The following is a 19,666-nucleotide window of genomic DNA, read 5'->3' on the forward strand; positions in this document are numbered from 1 at the left end:
GCAACATCCAATGAGGCATACAAGAGTGTGTACCGTTCAACATTTGGCAAGTGTAATGCACTTTGGAACAAATGTGGAAGATCCACACTTGCAGCTGAAACTGTCAAACTTGACCGAGTCAAGTTGCCATTGAAGTACTGCAAGCCTCTTGTGGATGCTCTACAGGTGGGAATAAAGAATCGTTTTGGCCAAATGTTAGGAGACCTTGAGTTGATCGCAGCCGCGATTCTTCTTCCAAAATTCCGAACAACTTGGACAAAGGATGATCAGACACCATGGGGATAGTAAAAAATAAGTGTATGGGTGTACATTTTGAGACTTTGTAATGTTGGCAAATTCACAAATTAATTATAAATGCATGGATAGTGCATGCAACTACATTTTTTAAACCTCAAATTAAAGCAAACTAGTACAAAACCTTGAAATGGTTGAGGTCATGACATGTTAGAAAGTTGTATTGATCCTATCATTTATATTTTTATCCTCACTATATTTCAGGAATAGACCACATCAAGCAGCACATGGAAGAACCCTCCCTGCAGCGAGGTGATGCCACTAGGTCCAGTTAATCTGATGAAGATGACTTCTTCTCTGCCCTGCAGTCGTCGCAAGCACAAGACAGCTCCAAACAACTGGACGGATACTTGGCCTGTACAGCAGATTGCATGGACTTGATGAAATCCTTCCCAGCTGTGTGCAAGCTGTCTGTGAAGCTGAACACGCCTCTACCTGCCTCAGCGGCCTGTGAAAGGCTATTTAGCATCGCAGGACTTGTCTTCAGCCCATGAAGAGCGAGACTGAATTCTTGCAATTTTGAAAACCAACTTCTTTTGAAGATGAACAGCAAATTTTTCAGTTTCAAGTAATGATTGGGTTGTTACTGTAGGGAAGGATGTGAGGAGGAGTGTGGGAGAGATGGACAGATGAATGAAGGAATGGGAGGGAAGAAAAAACTGGATATTGTTCTTTAAATTCTTTAAGTTGTAAAGACATGCTTGCTGAAATAACATTTGATATTTTTGTTTGATTCCTGTTGTAAATTTCAGCCATAGCATTGTCATATTGACATGTTAGAGCAAACAATCAGTCTTGTAGTTATGCAAGCACATGCACATGGTGCAGAAGCAGCCAAAGATGCTTCACATCAGTGTTTCCTCTCCATTATGCAGAGATGCAAGCTTTTTGGAAGACAAATAACTGTTTGCACGTCATTTGTGTGCTTTTTTTTTGTTTTTTTCACAGATTCTTTGAAGTCTGTTTTAGCAGCACTGTGTGACTCTAAATCTTTAGATGAACAATTCTGCATGGTGCTTCCCAAATTAAAATTAAACAGTCCATTTTTAAAATGTGAAACTGCATTTTTTTTCTCTTTACTACAGAACACTTACCATAAACATTTTGCCATTTTTCATTTCAAAGAAAACCAAATGGAAGAAACCAAGTTAAAACTGAACACAATCTTGTTGCTGTTTTTTGCTTTGCATTAAAGCTCCACCATACTGCAGAAGACCATACTGCAGAAGCCTTATGGTGAGTTGTTTACTCTGAAAGTTTAGCAATTTGGCAAAATGAATGACACGTTGACCCTGACAAAGCTGCTAGAGTCTGAGCTTTTTGTTCCTTTTGAGAGGAATTCAAAGAAAGCTTCTGCTTGAAGTCCTCTTGTTTTTTTTTTCTTCAAGTGTAATGTAGGCTCCATTTTTAAGGTGGTGTACATGCTTAAAAAGAATACACTTTTTTAAACAGCATTTACTTTTACTTTCAATACTTAAGTACATTTAATATTAGAAATTACTTGTGATACTTAAGTAAATAAATATCAGATACTTTAAGACTTTTACTCAAGTAATATTCTAATAGGTGACTAACTTCTACCAAAGTAATTTTCTGGTAAGACATCTGTACTTTTACTTAAGTGTGGCTTTCAGGTACTTCATACACCACTGATGGACCTACAGAGCTGAAATATTCTTCTAAAAATCTTAATTTGTGTTCTGATAAGGATAGAAAGTCATCCACATCTGGGATGGCATGAGGGTGAGTAAATGAGAGACTTTTAATTTTTGGGTGAACTATTCCGTTAAGTTTATCTTGCAAATAAAGCTTGATATAAATTGTATCTGCCCATTTGATCCTATTATTAAAAAATAGTCCACTGGAAAACACAGAAGGTTTTGACCAACATTTAACTACAGCATTTCCACTGAGCTTATTGCATGTAAACATACACTTGTATCAAAGATTTATACTTGTAAAAATGTGTCTAATTAACTCTATCTGCAAAAAAAAAAAAAAAAAAATTTAAACATTGAACATTTTAACATGTACATATTTAAATAATTAAAATAAATGATGACTAACCAATTTCTTGCAAGTTCTTTGAGACAAAGTATAAAGTAAATGTATTTTTGATTATATTCTAATATTTGTTTTAATATATTAATCACGATTAATCACAGAAAACTGTGCAATTAAATAGTTGTTGTGGCAGGATGCTCAAAAAACAGCACAAGACAGCAAAAGATGTCCATCTGAATGTGTATACTGTAGATTTAGAGACGGTGAATTGAATGAAAATTAAAGACGCAACTTTTCCGAAATGCTGTTTACGTAACTCATGTCCTTGCGTTCAAAAACAGCTTGATGGAGCACAACGGAATAGAACAGAATTCAGGGGACTTAAGATGTGTTTTTAAAAGATGGACCATTTTTAAATTGACATGGTTAAGACACAACACTCGTGGCTGGATGCTCATAAAACGGTGCAAGACATGATGCAATCTGAATAAGTACAGCTATAGAGATGGTGAATTGAATTTAAATTAATTTAAAGATGCAACTTTTTCGAGAGGGTTTTAACATTCAAACTGTTCAAGAGCTAAAGCACTGCACACTGTCAGCATGCTAATTAAAGCACCACCACTTTAAAAATCAAGATAAACTAGTCAACCTCAATAATCAACTATTCGGTTGCTGGACAACTTATCGACCATTGTGATTCCTGCAAGAAAGCTTCTCTGTAAACTGATGGAACATGCTAAAATTGGTAGATTTAGTGACTCTCGTCCTCAGATGAGGAAGGAAGAGTGAAAAGAGATGATATTATGGCAGCTAGGCTGGCCAATGTTTCATGGGACTCTGGAATGGAGTGGGCTGTTGTGGCATTTCGCTTGCACCCTGAGCCTTGCAGCCAGAGCCAAGTGACACATATTTACTACCTGCAGCATGGTTCACTTCACTGTGGGGTGAGGAAGTCACATTAAACTGTCAGAAGAGCCTCTACTCTATCAGGACAAACACTATGGAGAGTTGGGTTCGCTAGCTAGTGAAAATAAATAAATGTCCTAAATTCTACTCTTAGCCAATTTATGAGACAAACAAAATAATATTTTAAAAGATCAAGTTTTACAAGATTCTAAAGAGCATGAAGAGTTTGAACTAAGTCTGCATGTGATTACCAAAATGTTATTTTACTGTACAATATTTATTAAAACTAACATTGTTACAATATCTTCTTAAAACACAGTAAAATCAGATAAAGGCAAACCTGAATTGGCTGCAGATTTGGGGATTTCCGCATAGATTCTAACAGTTCAATCAAAGGTTTAAAGACAAATAAACAGAAATAAAACCGTCTAAAACTTAACAGTTTACATATTAAGAATTATTTGAAAAGACAACTATTGTAAAGTCTAAAATCACTGGTTCTAGCATCAGAGAAACCAAGTGCATTTGCAGTCTATAACCTGAAATGTTTATATTGAATAGACAGCAAACAAAACCCCAGTAAGCAACAGCCGCTCTGAGCTCAGGATCTCTAGCTATAACTGAAAGTTGCTAAACCCAATTTAATGGTAACAGCTCAGTCCACTACAGTTATTCAAATGAACTGCACCAGACTCCGTGTAGTGCCTAAATGAGATTGTTTCTGGAGTGTTAAGCCCTGTTAAGGTGTAAGACGAGAGAGGTTATAGCAAACATAACCTTGTGCTTGAGCTATGCACCGTGACAGAGAGGCCGTGAGACCTTGACTGCCAACACCTGCCATTAGTCATCAGGTATTCGGAAACATTTTCATAAGCGTGAGGCCCCCCTCAACAGTGCTTCTATAAGCCCCTCACACACACTTTCTTCTTTTCCCTTCCCTGTTCTGTCACACACCTTTCAGCACACTTGATTTAAAGTCTAGCAACTATGAGCAGAAAGGGTATAAAAAAACTTCAATTTCATCAGTTACCCAAAGGTTAAACCACAGAAACTAAACAAAATGAAAACAAAACAGGAACAGATCCTCTAAGAATCCCAATACTCACTTTCACTGGCGGTATCATTATTGAAGTCCAAGGCCTCCACTATCAACGTGTAGGACCTCTGTAAGAGAAAAACACACATGCAGTCAGCAATGTAAACCAAAATAGAGCAACATCAAAGACTGTTTTACATCAATAGAGCTTTAATCAGGGACCTTGTCTTACAACCAATAAATACCAGTGACAAAATCTGACCATGAGAACATGCTGAGAAACGTGCCGTGAAAGATCAGAAGAATAGCAGAACCTTGACCTTCTGGTAATGCTGCCTCGAAATTTTGACCAGACATTACCAACTTTTCAACTGAAACACTGAGCAACAAGCATCCTTGCTATCCTCCTGATTTAAATTTAAATAGCCCAGTTTGGAACAATTACAAATGCACTAATTTAACAGTCTGCACGGCTGTCTTTATAACATTTATAAGCTTTTTAACATTAATTTATCAACTGTCTTGTTTATTCAAACTATGCTGCATGTCTACATGGATTTATGAAATAAAAAACATCACATTTGGTGCAATTAGGGCTGTTAGCCTACTCCATTTTAAAAGTTCAAACAGTTTGAGCTTTTTATTGTTCTTGAACATTTAACTGCCATTACAGCATCAAGCTCCCTTTCTCTACATTCAGATATAATTTCCCAGACAATACTGAAATTTTCCAGAAATGACAGACCTCAGACTTGATTTACATGTGCATGTTTATTATGTGTGCCATTTATTCATTTGGCAGTGAATAAGGATGTGAGGATCTCCTAGTGCTGAAACACTGGGTCACGCCAGTCTCTCTGACAGTTATATTAGGGGTGGGAATCTTTAGGCACCTCATGATTCAACTATTGCAATTCAAGGAGTCACGATCCAATTTCAAAACGATTCTCAATACATCTCAATTTTACTTTTGCAAGTTAAGGTGGCTCATTGCTAAATTGTGTAAAGATTCTCCATAAAAGCTCCACTGAAATATTCTGACCTCAATTAGAAATAGAATGAGCGGGTATTATGGCAAAGTTTCAAAGATGGTGTAAATGAAATGCTGTAACAGACCACCTTTTGTCATCAATCTAGAAACACTTGTAAAAAGAATTGCAATGCTTTAGTAAATAAATGTATTCCCCCATCCCAAATTTATATGGCATCAGTTTAGCAGCCATTACAAAAAAACACTGCGTCAATATTTTGCTCGTTTGAGGATGCCTTACTCTCTTTGCAAAGCAGATACTGTACTACCTTTGTGGAATACTTGCATATTAGAAGTAAATATCTAGCCTATTTCTTGGTATATGTGGTACGTTACCATGGTGCAGTGATCGTATCAAAAAGTAATACCAAGTATACTGGTAATATATCATGATGGTACTGAATGATTTTCATATTCATGTACCACAACATTTACATGGGACTTCAACGTACTTTAAAGAATACAATGATACTAACACTACCATGGCACCCCATGCCCACATAAACCATTGGAAATACCATAGTACTTTTTGTTAGCTTCCACATAAAGTTTCACCATACAGGCCATACATAATACATTCCATGAATGTTGAGATACATTCCTTTGACCATTCTGCATAACTGTCCCACACATCTAACAGGAAGAGGTAGAAGAAAGCAGATTGAAAATTACCTTTTTTTTTTTTTTTTTTTTTTTTTAAACCCACAAAAATCCCCTTTCGCTTCTCACTTTCAGGTCTTTTGTGTGCTGCGTTTTGTTCCTTTTTTTCCCTATGGAGAGGAATGTGGAGTTGAGGATCTGAGGGAGTTGTGGGGGGTGGGCTGCTTTTAGCATGACTCCAATGCAGGCCGAGATCTCTGGAGGGCTTGGCTACATTTCAGCACTTCTGAAACGCTTTGTCTGACTTAAGGTCACATTGGCTCTCACCGGTATCAGGTAACAAGGGCCACAGCGAGAGAAGAGAGAGAGAGAGAGAGAGAGAGAGAGAGAGAGAGAGAGATTTCTCTGCCTGGGAGCATCAAATTAGTGTCCATATCTAGGTGTTAGAGTATTAGTGTTAGAAGATGAATGAAAAAAGCAGAAATGATAGAGTTTATTAGAGAAAAACAAGTGTGAGTGTGAATACCATCATGGCCTGTGCCAAAACCGAAGCGTCTCTTACAGCACCTACTTGTCAGATTCACATCCTCGTACTCTTGACAGAGCACTATGGAATTTCCAACTTTGCCAACTTTCTTACTGTCCATTTGCAGCAATGACGGACCCCGAGTTCCTTACACCAGACCATTCAAACAAACCTGTGATGTGCACCTCACATAGTACAAAGAGCTCAAATTAGTCCCGGGTCATTCTGGTCTCATTGACCTGAAGAATATCAATATACAGTACCTGCCTCTGCAAAACAAAGTAATACCTCAAGCAGAAAAGGTCACTCGAGTGGTACATAGTGACAACACTTTTACAGTAACTGTGTTTATGTGCAATATCAGTTATTTGATGAGAGATGTGTCACCTCTGTTGAGATACACCTTGTCCTTCCTCTCCTTGTCCACACTGTAAACACAGCCACACACTCATACTGCCAAATCACAGCCTGCATTGAAGTGACAAATCTTTCTAGTTAATGTTAAGCAAGCACACAGCTCATTGATTTCAAAGGTCCTGCATTTCCACTATTGAAACGCACACACTATGTTTGAAAGTGCCCGCTACCGACTGCTGACATGTCCGGGCATGAGCTTTAACAAGCTCCAGTTAGACCAGGGAAACACATGGACTTAGCAACCTACAGTATGCAATTAGTATCTGGTTTAGTAGGTTATCCAATGCTTGCTGTACCTGTCATTATCCTGTATATTATGACATACATTTCTGCTCCTTTGAGGGACTAAATGAATAAAAAACAATCAAAGATGATTGACTAATCATCTAACAATCGACTAGTCAATTAGTGAAGTCAACCAATGTATCTAGATTTTTAAATATGCATGTACGTATATACAGTAGAGTAGGGGTTTCTTCAACTTTAAGGACTTTTAGCACTGTGGACTTCTAGAAAGTAATGTCTCATTAAAACATTTTGTCTACCACCAATGTCCAATAGTGAATGTACATCCATCATAGGAGATTTAGTAAAGTCATTTTTGTAATTTTTCCTGAGGGTCTTGAAAATTCCAATTCTCACCACATCTCAAATTCTGTATAGGGTTTTAAATAATACCGTGATGGAAATTACAGTGATGGAAATTACATTTTTAACATTTTTAAAATAAAATAGCAGACTACTTTTTTAAGGCTAATTTCATAGCTAACATTTTATGTATCCTACAGTAAATTAATTAATATTTTCACAGTTTTTGCACAATTTGGCAAAATTAAAGCTTGATTGGAAATTAAATCCAATAAAAATAATCTCACAAAAGATATTCCCCTTGAACACTTCTCATATTTAATTTCAAGCATGCTCTTCACTGACACTTTTGTCGACTAAGTATACTAACTCTTTAAAAGCGTTTTTAGGGGCAAAATTGTTTAGTGTGGTGGAAATGATGCCACAGTTTTAATTTTGGAGGATAGAATATGAAAGGCATTTGAAAAGTTCCAAAGTGCCAAGTTAAAAAACTTTTAAAAACATGTCTCAAGACCCCCAGTTTCTGTTCCATTCCATTGTGGTCCAGAGCAAAACAATGCGTCTCAAGTAAAAACCCCTAAGAAACCTGTCAGATTGGGGTCAGGTGAAACCGAACCCAGCCTAATCTTCCTTAAGACAAATTAGCCGACTAGTCATTCAGCCAACTCACCGTCCAGTTGATTTTGAAAATATGTGATTTAGCACATCCCTAGTCTCTTCAGCACATACAAGCACAGTTTTTCGTTCAGAAGTGAGGGAGATTTTAGAGCAGGGGCCCACAAGCCTGGCCAATCTATCTCACTCCATAACTCATAATCTGGTTATCAGTTCTAAATGCCTGCTGCCACCAGGTTCATTTTTCCCATGCTTGTCACTGACCACTGTTTCTTCACTGAACTCAAACTACCCCCCGCCATATGTCCTGGCCAGCAGCAGTCTCTGGAGCTTTGTACTGCTTTTGCCTTATCACACTGGGCCTATACAGGCTCTGTACAGCACACAGACACCATCTGATAAAGGCCTCTGGACTTCACTGCACCAATCACTGACATGCCAGACCTAGCACTCTCCTTCTCTTGCTCCCATACTCCCTGAGCCCAGATATATGGTGTTTAAAATAAATAGTTCACCCAAAAATGAAAATTCTGTCATCGTGTACTTTCCCTCATGTTGTTACAAATCTGTATGACATTCTTTCTGATGTGGAATACCAAAGTAGGTGTTAGGCAGAATGTTAGCCTCAGTCACCATTTACTTTCATTGTATGGAGAAAAGATGCTGTGAAAGTGAATTGTGATTGAGGCTAACTGTATTGTCATTTTTGGGTGAACTATGCCTTTAAGCACTCGGTTTCTCTGTGGATCACAGTTTGTGCTTGGCAAAATAGCTCCTTGTATTGTGCATTTTGCCTTTATCACAATCACTTGGTTTGAGAATTTGTCGAATGATGACTTCATTGGTGAAATTGCAATTACTAATAAGGAAAAGCTGACATGGAGTGACAAATAGTCCAAACAATGGCTCCGGATACAGCACAGCAGATTTCAAAGTCAATGGGTTTACATTAGTGGCTCGGAAAAGTAGATTATGACCAAGGAGGTAGACGTCCTTTTTTGCCATACTAAGCAGGAGGTGCAATCACAGTATAAAAAAAAAAAAAAAAAAAAAAAAAGAGGAGGAAGGCCTTTTTGGCAAAACGATTGCTATCAGGAGTGGTGGCCGGAGATAAGAGGGGCTCCCAGGGAAAGCTTTTGTAAATCTTTCACTGCTTTCTCTGGTGTGGAAAATGAGACAGGCTTCCCTGATAACAGGTCTGTCACTCACCTGTGCACACACAAGCACTACTGGCAGCCATCTAATCTCCTGTCACTCACGACAGTGATTGCGAGCAGGGACTACTGAGCAGAGAATCGGATCAAATGACACTTCAGCTGTTAGATGTGTGCGTGTGTACTGCCTGATCTCTGCTCGAAAGTGGAGTATTCAAGACTAGATATCTTAATTCCAGCAGAACACAGTGTTTCCAGGTACCATTATGCCCAAACCATGGAAGTTGTATGTGGGGTGATTAAGCACAATAGCCACAACACTACACAACTTTACAATGGCCTGACAATACCTCAATCAAGACCTGAACAAGGCCGAGAAAATGGCAAGTGATGCATTTCCACCTTCTATGGCTTGAGTAATTTGTGCTGCATTTCCACCTTCTATGGCCTGAGTAATTTGTGCTTAAGTGCCACATCATAGGACACCATATAAAGCAAACATGTCATTATCCCCTTTGCTGCCAGCAGCTCTTTCCCCTCAAGGCAGGATAGGCATATAGACGGTTCACCTGCTCACCACAGTCCTGTCCCTCTCTGCTGTCCTTTCCAATGGCACAAGAGAGAATGGAGACAGCATGCTCAGCAAAGCAAAAGTAAATAATTAAGAAGAATATTCCGGGTTCAATACAAGTTAAGCTCAATTGACAGCATTTGTGGCATGATGGTGAAAACCACAAAAATGTATTTTGATTTGTCCCTCCTTTTCTTTCAAAAACAAGAATATGGGTTAAAGTGAGGCACTTAAAATGGAAGTGAATGGGGGCCAATCCGTAAACGTTAAAATACTGTTTCAAAAGTACAGCCACAAGATGTAAACAATATCTGTGTTAACATGATTTCTTTTTTTTTTTTTTTTTTTTTTTTTTGATAAAATCGCTTACTAACCTTTTCTGTGTAAAGTTATAGCCAATTTTACAACTTTGTTGCCATGACAAAATAAACCTAAGGTTTATTTTGTTATGGCAACAAAGTTGTAAAATTATCTATCTATTGTATATACAACCAAAATAACCGTAAAAACTACAATTTAAACAACTTTACAGCTCAAATAATACAGAAGTTTTAACAGAAGAAATAATGTATGTGCTTTTATAAAATTATAAGCTTAACATTTCTGCCTTTAACCCCTCCTAAAAATTGGCCCCATTCACTTCCATTAAAAGTGTCTCAAAATAACCTCAATTTTTTTTAAAGAGTCTAATACTTTTTTTGTGGTAATCAATACTATGCTTCAAATGATGCTGATTGAGCTTAACTTGTATTGAACACGGAATATTCCTTTAATAGGGGATTTGTCCAAATATTCTGTCATCATTTACTCACCCAATGAGTACAATGAAGGTGAATGGTAACTGACACTAGCATTAACATCTCCTTTTGTGTTCCAAGGAAGAAAGTCATTTGGATTGTTTTTGTATTTACTTTGCATGGGACATGTACTCGAAACACACATAAATACTAGTTTGGCTTTAGAGAAGGGAATGGGTTCAAACACCATTTAACAGACTGGAAGATGTTGGCTTTGGCTCTTGCTGAGCAGACAGACCCCAGGTGCATTCAGGGCCATGGGGCCAGAGAGCAGCACTGTAATGTGCTGAAACGGCCAGTATGATAAGTAAGGTCAGGGCTGGGGCTGGGTTTGTCTAGGAGCCGATCTCATCACTGCTGAGTCGAATGTGGCTTCCTGTTGCTTGTTCTGGGCCAGCATTATTCCTGGACTGGCTCCATTGTGCGCAGTAATCCTCCCTGTAGCCATTTTGGCCTGACCATTGTACCCTGTTTCATGTTTACTGGAGCTGGCTCAGTCTGGGTGGGCCATGCCCCAAACCCTCTCTCTCTTTTACTCTCTATACCCCTCTCTAAAACTAAAAACAAAGGCCACTAAATTGCTATAAAAGGTGCTAAATAAATGGGTGGTATTTGACTAAATGAAACTAAAGTGTGGCGAGGAGTTGCTGTTTTGTCTGGGAACTTTCTGAGAGCTTTATTAACTTCAGTAATTACAGAGGGTTGCAAAGTTAAAAGGTGCAATACCTACTCTCCAGTCAGCCATGACTGACACAAAGCCTAAACTTCAACCCTCTACAGCGGCCAACCGAAAATATAATTATCGAATCAAATACTGGCAGTTTACTGACTGAAGTGTGCTACCATCATTTTTTCTTTAATCATAATTTTGAAGACTACCATTTGCAGTCTCTTTATTGCTGCCATCTGATTAATTATTTGAAGCAACTATTTTACCATCCGATTTCGAAGATTATTTATGCTTTGGATGTACTGTAAACATTAATTAAAAGATTACTTAAAGGCACCATTTGAGGTTCCTCAGCTAACACACCAGCGGAACCCTCTGGAGGTCCTCCTGACACCCTTTAAAGGAGCCTCAAAGGAACTTCAAAGCCTTTCCCTTATGATGGAGTTACTGCAGGAGTTCTTGTAGGATCTAAGAGTATATTTCTCAGAGAACTGAGAGGGTGTCTGGAGGATCTCTAGAGGGTTCAGCCACTGTTGCAGCTGAAGAACTCCAAATAGTGCCCCTCGTGTCTTTTAATTTGTACAATCTGGTAGTCCACATCACCAAGTTTGATCAACACATGCACAATGGCGTCTAGTGGACAGCTCAGCAAGTTCAAACAGAGACACATTTTCTTTGTCAGACTGACAGTTCGTCCTTTGATTTTGTATCATTCCGACCTTGCTGCTGAGAATTGTATCCATGACATCGAGTGAGCAGGTGCATAGGCACGCGCACCAACAGAACCAAAGGACAGTTCAGCGTCCCCAGCACCAAAAGGTCCTGAATATCTGCAAGCTATGCTGAGTGGGGAATCCCAGCACACTATATTAAGTTTCTAAATACCACTAAAATAGTTCCAAATAATGAGTTGCTACCAAAACAAACAGTTGCACCACATTATTTATAAAGTTAATATAAACGTGCCTCTCATGTTGTTAGAAATCAAACTAGCCTATATATTGCGGCAGGGATTCCATTACATTGCTGCATATCATAACACAGAGGTTTACTGCAAATAACCGGTTTAGGCTTGGCTTGATAACTCAGGATAAAAGCCCCTTATACAGATGATTACCACTTGAAGGGATCACGGTACTCATAAATAACTCATAAATTCTTTAGAGCAGCAAGACAAACATTGGCAAATCTATTCTCTATGTGCTTCACACCAAACAAATCTTCTCTAATTTGCATTTTAATACAGTAACACAAATGAAGACACAGGGTAGATGGAAGACAACACCGGCTGATTATTTGACGTATTTATTTACCGAGTTAAAATTAGCTGACTGCCACATACAAGTGAGGAGTTTAGGAGCCACTGAAATGAGAAGTGAATTAACTCGGGCCACTAGCAGCAGGCAAGTTCATGCACCACTGAACATTTGAAACCACACTGAATGGGAACACAAACACACGCAAATAAACAAATACAGCAGCATATTTTATAGGGCTGACAAGTGAGCGCCTACTATTTGACCATGAATAATTAAACGTAACGTGTCACTTAGGTTGTTTTGGGTACATTATATATATTTACCAAGACAATCGAATAACCCACCCTTGCATAACTGAAATGAAAAAGGTAAACTCCAGGGAGAAACAGCGCACGTGGAGTGGAAATTCGCAGCCGTGTAACCTATCCACCAGCGTTGCGTCATCATAACGTCGTGACCTCATATTACATTTGCACTAAAACAAAGAAATTGCCAAAAGAAAAAAGAAAAAAATAAATAAATAAATAAATAAATAAATAAATTAAAAAAAATAAGAGGTAAAGCCACTCACCGGCCAAGCGAAACTGAAGGGTAAAACAATCCTTGACTTTTCACTCCGCGTACCCTTGGTCGAAAATTTATTCCCACTGATAACGGGCGTAGATCCAGTTCCGAAACTGCAAGGCCCAGCAGCGGAAACTCGCGATTGATATTCCTTCAGACAAACTTTAAAATACGTATAACATTCGTCCCGCGTGCATTTGCGATCCGCCGAGTTCCTCGCGCCGTCGCAGCACGAGCCGTTCTGCAGTTCACCATTCGTGTTCTGCATCGATAAGATTTCCAACTCGAAGTGTCCCGATGCGTCAGACACCTGTTGAGAAGAACAAGTCTTTGCTGTAGATGCATGTGCATGAAATGTAAAAAATAAATAAATCACTTTCTAAAACACCTAAATGGATGCCAACCATCTGGCAGTCTGTCAATGTCAAATTCAACTAGACAGAACTTTTGCGCTGCTTTTGAAAGTTCCAAACAAGGTTCTGCTTGTTATCAGAGGTTGTTTGCCAGATAAACAACCAGGGATCAGATTATAACCACTGTGGACTTTAGTCTAGCATACAAAATATTAATTGCAATCATAGTTGTATGGTCAAATAAAAGTAAAAATATTTTAACCTTAAGACAAGAAAAAAATATATAACAAAATCGACTTACCTTCGTCGGCAAGCATAACAAAAAGGCATGAAGGTAGAAAGTAGAAAATACTGAGCTCCGTCGCACAATCATGCCTTCTTGTTGGTGTTGCTTTGAAACTCTGAAGTTCTAGCCGATTCACGGCTCTAATGTACTCCCCGATTTTACATGCACGAGTTGAGATAACTTAATTTTTTTTTTTTTTTTTTTTTTTTCAGAAGACTATTTTCCAGTGTATAGGAAACTGCCTTCTGTTATCCCAACGTATCTGAAATTCGTATCTTTCTTATTCAGTCTCTCTCTCTCTATCTCTATCGTTTTCTGTCTTTCTCAACGGCGGTAAACATTACACTGAAGCCATGAGATCGTTTGTCCGCTAGTGACTGAATGCGCTTTCAATACACCAAGTCCCCTTAATGGGGGTGGCAAAATTAAGGGAGGTTTGGCTTCTCTAAAGCCCCGCCCCCACGTCCCACAGAGCTGCTGAGAGTGGAATAACTGCATGTTCCTATCTATAGTATATACAACCAAAATAGCAATAAATACATTAAAAGATTGACTGAGCATCTACTGTATGTCTTCTGGACAGTAACGAGAAGCCAAAGAAAATTGCTGAATTTTGGAAGACACATTTAGAGACTCTGAAAACCATGTAAATCATCAGTGTAGTAACTTTGACACAATAAAGGATAATTAATTTTATGATGTCAGCATTCAGAGTATTTCAGCATTCAGAGTGTTTCAGTTTCAGGCTCTTTCATTGGTTGTGGATTTATTCACAATCTGTAACTTTGCTGTGAGCTGCACTGTGTGCATATACAACATTCAATAATCTAGATTTAATTAACACCAACTATTGCCCCAATGGCCCTTGCTGGAGAGGGGGCAAAATATTATAAGCTACTTAAATATGGATTCATGCATGTAGTTTTTTTTTTTTTTTTTTTTTTTACGAAACAAATTCTGGCGTGCATTTCTGCCACTTTTAGTCTAATATCTTGTACTCTTCCAGACTTTTCCCTGACGTTATAGGTCATGCTACACAGGTCATGCCGCAGACCTTAGTGCAAACAGTCACCCAGCATGAGACAGCGGGTAATCAGTAACTGGGTTATTTCGCCATGTCATTTTACAACCAATGTAGTATGTGGAACAGGCAGGTTTGTGGTATCATATCCTCTGATAAGCAACCCCAGTAGGAAAAGTGCATTTCTACATGTCAGTCAAATTTCTCTTTAATCAGTGTGTTAGGAGCCTATTAATCATGTTGTTGAAAGACAGCTGAGGGTCTAACTTCATTTATCTCTGTGTTAGATCTGAGTAGTGTGGGGTAGCATACCACAGCATCTTAAGAGGATATACAAGCAACATTTTATTTCTTAATATGTCTAATCCTTTTAAGAGTTTAAGTGAAATTTAACTGTCTATCACTGAATGCACACTACACTGTGAAATAAACTATAGACAAGCTTATAGATTTTACTGATAAACCTCTTCACCTTATATGGTAATAACAGCAGAATCAGTGCAGAGCCCTCATTAATGTGTGTGGCCAGATAAAGGAGAACCATAACAAGTTGAGGGCAAGATGCCATGGATTTCCTTTCGGTGAGGTTCAAGATTAAAGGTGCGCTGGACCTTTTGTCCCAGCCACTATGCCTTTAAATGACTCTGACCCCCTAGAAAGGGCTCAGGTTACTCAGTGCATTCAAATAGCCAGTCTGTGTAATGTGGCTTAATTAGAGTATTTAGACCTAAAAACTTGAGCACTTTCCCCTCAAAGTGTTTTGCCCATTTTGATATCCTCATTCACATTTCATCTTGAATGCCAAAGTCCCTCTTTTGAAAGTCAGACAGGTCAGAGTTTGTGGGATTTAAACTACAGCCTTTGTTGAGTCTTGACCTGTCATAATAATGATGCTGGTTGTAAGAGCAAGAAGATATAGTATATTATTAGTAAGATATATTAATGTAAGATATAGATTAGAGCAGAGGGTTTCAAGATGGGGCACAAGTTAGTGTTTTATAATGGTGGGGATTTAGATTCATCCCAGTGTGCTGAGTCTTTTCAATCCGTTTATTAAAATGATTAGTTCTGTCAACTTTTCTAAAGATTACATTTAAACTAAACGACAGTGGCGACAAACAAGCATATTTTCAGTGTGTTATGAGCGAGTCATTGAATGATACAGCTGACTGAATCACTGATCTAACAGAGTCTTTTACGCACGGCTGAAACAATGGCTGCATCTGAAAACGTAGGCAGCTGGCTTGCTGACTTGCTGTCTAATCAGTTAATGGCTTAACTGACACCATTTTTCAATGAAGGTAACTCTTAAGGAAACTGGTCTTAGAACTATTTGAAAAGCACCTTATTTTCATCCTACCTCCATATACAGCTTTTGAAGGCAGTGAACGATAATGATTAATTCACTTGAAAACACCAATTCAGGTTTAACGAAGGGGCCATTCACACCGAACACGTACTTATGCAAAAAAAAGCTAGACACATGCCATGAATCCACCTTTTACCTGAACGTGAAAGTGGTCCACGTTTCGCCTGTTTTCAATTTCCGGTCTCCATTATTTTCACCCAAATCAGCGTTTATTCTTAGTTAGTAAAGTATTACATTTGTAGAAGTTGGCAAAAACATGTTAGCAAACACATTTTTAATTTTTTTTGACAGAGTAGATGACATAAAGTGATGGGAGTTAAGGGGATCTGCCAATATCCCTTCATCAAATCCAGTGTCAAATAAAAGTGAGCCGCGCCTAACCAATCGAGCAGTTCATCAATCCGAGGCATCGGGTACGCATCAAATTTAGACACCGCATTGACTTTTCTATAATACACACAGAACCGGACGGAGCCGTTGCTCTTAGGAACCAAAACCACCAGGCTGGCCCAGTTACTGTGGGATTCTTCTATTAGCCCCATATCCAGCATGGCCTTTAATTCTTCCTGAACCACTTTTTTTTGTGCATGGGTAATTGGTAGGGACAACTACGTACCAGTACCCCTGGGGTCATCTCGATATGGTGCTCTATGAGATTCGTACAACCGGGAAGAGGCGAGAACATGTCTGAGAATTCTCCTTGCAACCTGGCAACTTCCGTGAGTTCCATGTGTGGTCTCCACAAGTGACCGGGTTGACTCGATTGGTGACTTTTATGTTCACCTCTGGTCCGAGCTCCTCCCTCTCCAGAACCACCATCTCCAAAGTCACGGGTATTGCCTCTCTCCACGGTTTTAGGAGGTTGAGGCGGTAAATCTGACATGCTCCGCCTCTATCCATTAGTTTCACCTCATAATTGATTTCCCCAAATCACAGTGTGACCTCAAAGGGTCATTTACATTTGGCAAGTAATTTAGAGCTCGATGTGGGGAGCAATACAAGGACTTTATCTACCGGTGTAAATTCCTGTAGTCGAGTACCCCATTATACAGCTGGCTTTGACATTCTTGAGCCTGGAGCAAATTCTCCTGTATTAATTGCCCCAGTGCTCAGGCTGTTTGAAGGACCCTCCTCCCAATTTTCCCATAGGTCATTGAGCACGCAGCATGGTTGACACCCGTACAATAATTCAAATGGGGAGAACCTTGTGGAGGCTTGCAGGACCTCTCGTACTGCAAATAATAGGGGCTCGAGCCACTTGTCCCAATTTCGAGAGTCTTCGTGCACGAACTTACGAATCATATTCTTTAGGGTATGATTAAATTGTTCAACCAAGCCGTCCATTTGGGGGTGATAAACGCTGGTCTGAATCGATTTAATCCCCAATAATTCATACAGTTCGCATAGTGTACATGACATAAATGTAGTGCCGTGGTCAGTGAGGATTTCTTTCACAATCCCCACTTAGGAGATAATTCTAAAGAGTACCTCCGCAACACTTCATGCTTCAATGTTGCGCAGAGGCACTGCTTCTGGATATCGCGTTGCGTAGTCCACCAGAACCAACACAAAGCGATGCCCGTGTACCGTCTGTTCTAATGGCCCGACGAGGTCCATACCTATTCTTTCGAAGGGGACCTCGATCAATGGAAGGGGGCACAATGGCACTCTTGGTGTGGCCGGCGGATTCACAAGCTGACATTCACAGCATGCTGCACACCACCTGCAAACATCCCCGGGAATGCCCGGCCAATAAAACGGGCAGTTAGACAGTTCAGTGTCTTTTGCTGCCCTAAGTGAACTGTCATCGGATTATAATGAGCCGTCTGGAATAACATTTCCCGACGGCTCCGCAGTATTAACAATTGGGTTGTATCCTCCTTTGTTTGAGTGTCCTGCGTCACTTGATACAACCGATCCTTGATAATTGAAAAATACGGATATGCGAGTGCAATGTCTGGCTGGAGGCATTGACCATCAATCACTTTCACTTGGTCAAAGGTATGTCTAAGGGTCTCGTCTTGTGTTTTCTCCAGTGGGAAAATCTCTGCAGGGAATCCTCTAAAGGTTGGGGAAGCCGAGACTTCCCCCACCTTTACATCCTCCTATCGTGGAGCTGACATAGACAGCTCTGGCACCGCCTCCCCAGCCAGCGAATCACACACCACACACCGACACACTTTGTTGCAGGACCCATCCACACATATTCCCCTTAATAAAGTAGCACATTCCTGCCAATTCATACCCAAGATTAGTTTATGGGAGAGGCGGGGACTAAACACAGCCTCAACACTATGCTTTTGTCCCTGAAATTGAATAATGACGTCATTTAAGAGTAAATTTGAATATCCGCATGCACACACCTTGCCTTCACTCGCCGACCGGTATCCAAAGCCTCAGTCTGAACCAAGCTTTGGTGAATGGAGGTTTGTTTACAACCTGAATCCACCAAGGCTTGGTATGTACACCCCTTAATACTCAATGGTATCTGGTAGGCTACAACTGTGTCGGGGGCGGCCTGTGGCACGTCGGGGATCTGGACCAATGCCCCCATCATGGGGCATCAGTCCTGGAAATGCCCAGGTTCCCTGCAGCTCCAGTTGGTGAACCCGCAGCAGCAGATTCACCAACCTGGGGAGAAAAGCGGAGAGAGATGGGGGAACCAGTGGGTTAAACGTTCCCCAGGACCGGGGCGCCAGTTTTGGGGGAACAATTTCCCATTTCCAGGGAGTAGGGACAGGATGGGAAAACAGGAGGGGGAGGAGAGAGAAGGAGAAAGAGAGAGAGAGAGAGAAGAGGGCTCACTGGCCCCCTGATATGCCACTAAGTGGTCCTCAGCCAGCTGGACGGCCTCAGCCAGCGATGCCAGGCAGTGGCACTGGACCCATTCCATAGTCCCTTTTGGCAGTCGAGAGATGAATTGCTCCAGTACCACCAGCTCGATCATTGCCATGGCGTTGTGCCTACTGCCAGCAGCCACCACCGGCAGGAGTCACAGGGCTGTTGCGCAAATGCAAACGGGCTACCGAGCTCGCCAAGCATCAGCGCTAGCGATCCTTTTCTGGGCTGCGGCCGACCTGCTGCAAGATGGCTCGTCTCAAGTTATCGTACTCAAGGTGGTCTGTCACTGGAAGCTGTTGGGCTGCAAGTTGAGTCTCCCCGGTCAACAGCGGCAAGAGGCGGACCGCCCACTGGTTGTTGGGCCATTCCCAGGATTCGGCTGTCCACTCGAACAACTCGATAAAGGCCTCTGGGTCATCCTGCAGGCCCATCTTCACTAGTATGACGTGGGGGATGGCTGAATCTGTGGCCGGGGTTGTGGCTGAAGTTTCCCCCTGGGGTACTAAGCTCCGTAACACCTGCCGGTCCTCAGCTTGGGCCTGTAGGAGCACCTGGTACTGCTGTTCTTGCTCCATTCACAGGTTCAGGAGGGCCTGGTGCTGGGTTGGTGGATACCAGCGAGGGTCTTGATCACCTCGGCCAGTGGCGATGACTCCATATAAGCGATTCCTTCTGCTTCCCGGGTATCGACACCACTGTGACACGTCTCGTGTCAGTTTAAGGGAAAATGAGGAAGCGGGAACCAGCTTACACACTTTAGGG

At 40.5% G+C, this 19,666-nt stretch overlaps 1 protein-coding gene across 1 annotated transcript in view; it reads right to left on the reverse strand.

Annotated features, from left to right (window-relative positions):
* The window catches only part of LOC127411861 (protein jagged-1b-like), a 49,419-nt gene extending 35,384 nt beyond the window's left edge, over nucleotides 1–14,035 (reverse strand). Inside the window, exons 1-3 of the mRNA XM_051647698.1 lie at nucleotides 13,689–14,035; nucleotides 13,042–13,344; nucleotides 4,314–4,371 (exon numbers count right to left, since the gene is read on the reverse strand). Coding sequence (XP_051503658.1) covers nucleotides 4,314–4,371; nucleotides 13,042–13,344; nucleotides 13,689–13,760 — 433 coding nt within the window. The 5' untranslated portion in view covers nucleotides 13,761–14,035. The remainder of the gene's footprint in view (nucleotides 1–4,313; nucleotides 4,372–13,041; nucleotides 13,345–13,688) is intronic.
* Nucleotides 14,036–19,666: the final 5,631 nt, after the last annotated feature.

This window comes from Myxocyprinus asiaticus, chromosome 21 (assembly GCF_019703515.2).
Source record: "Myxocyprinus asiaticus isolate MX2 ecotype Aquarium Trade chromosome 21, UBuf_Myxa_2, whole genome shotgun sequence".
NCBI classification, from domain to species: Eukaryota; Metazoa; Chordata; class Actinopteri; order Cypriniformes; family Catostomidae; genus Myxocyprinus; species Myxocyprinus asiaticus.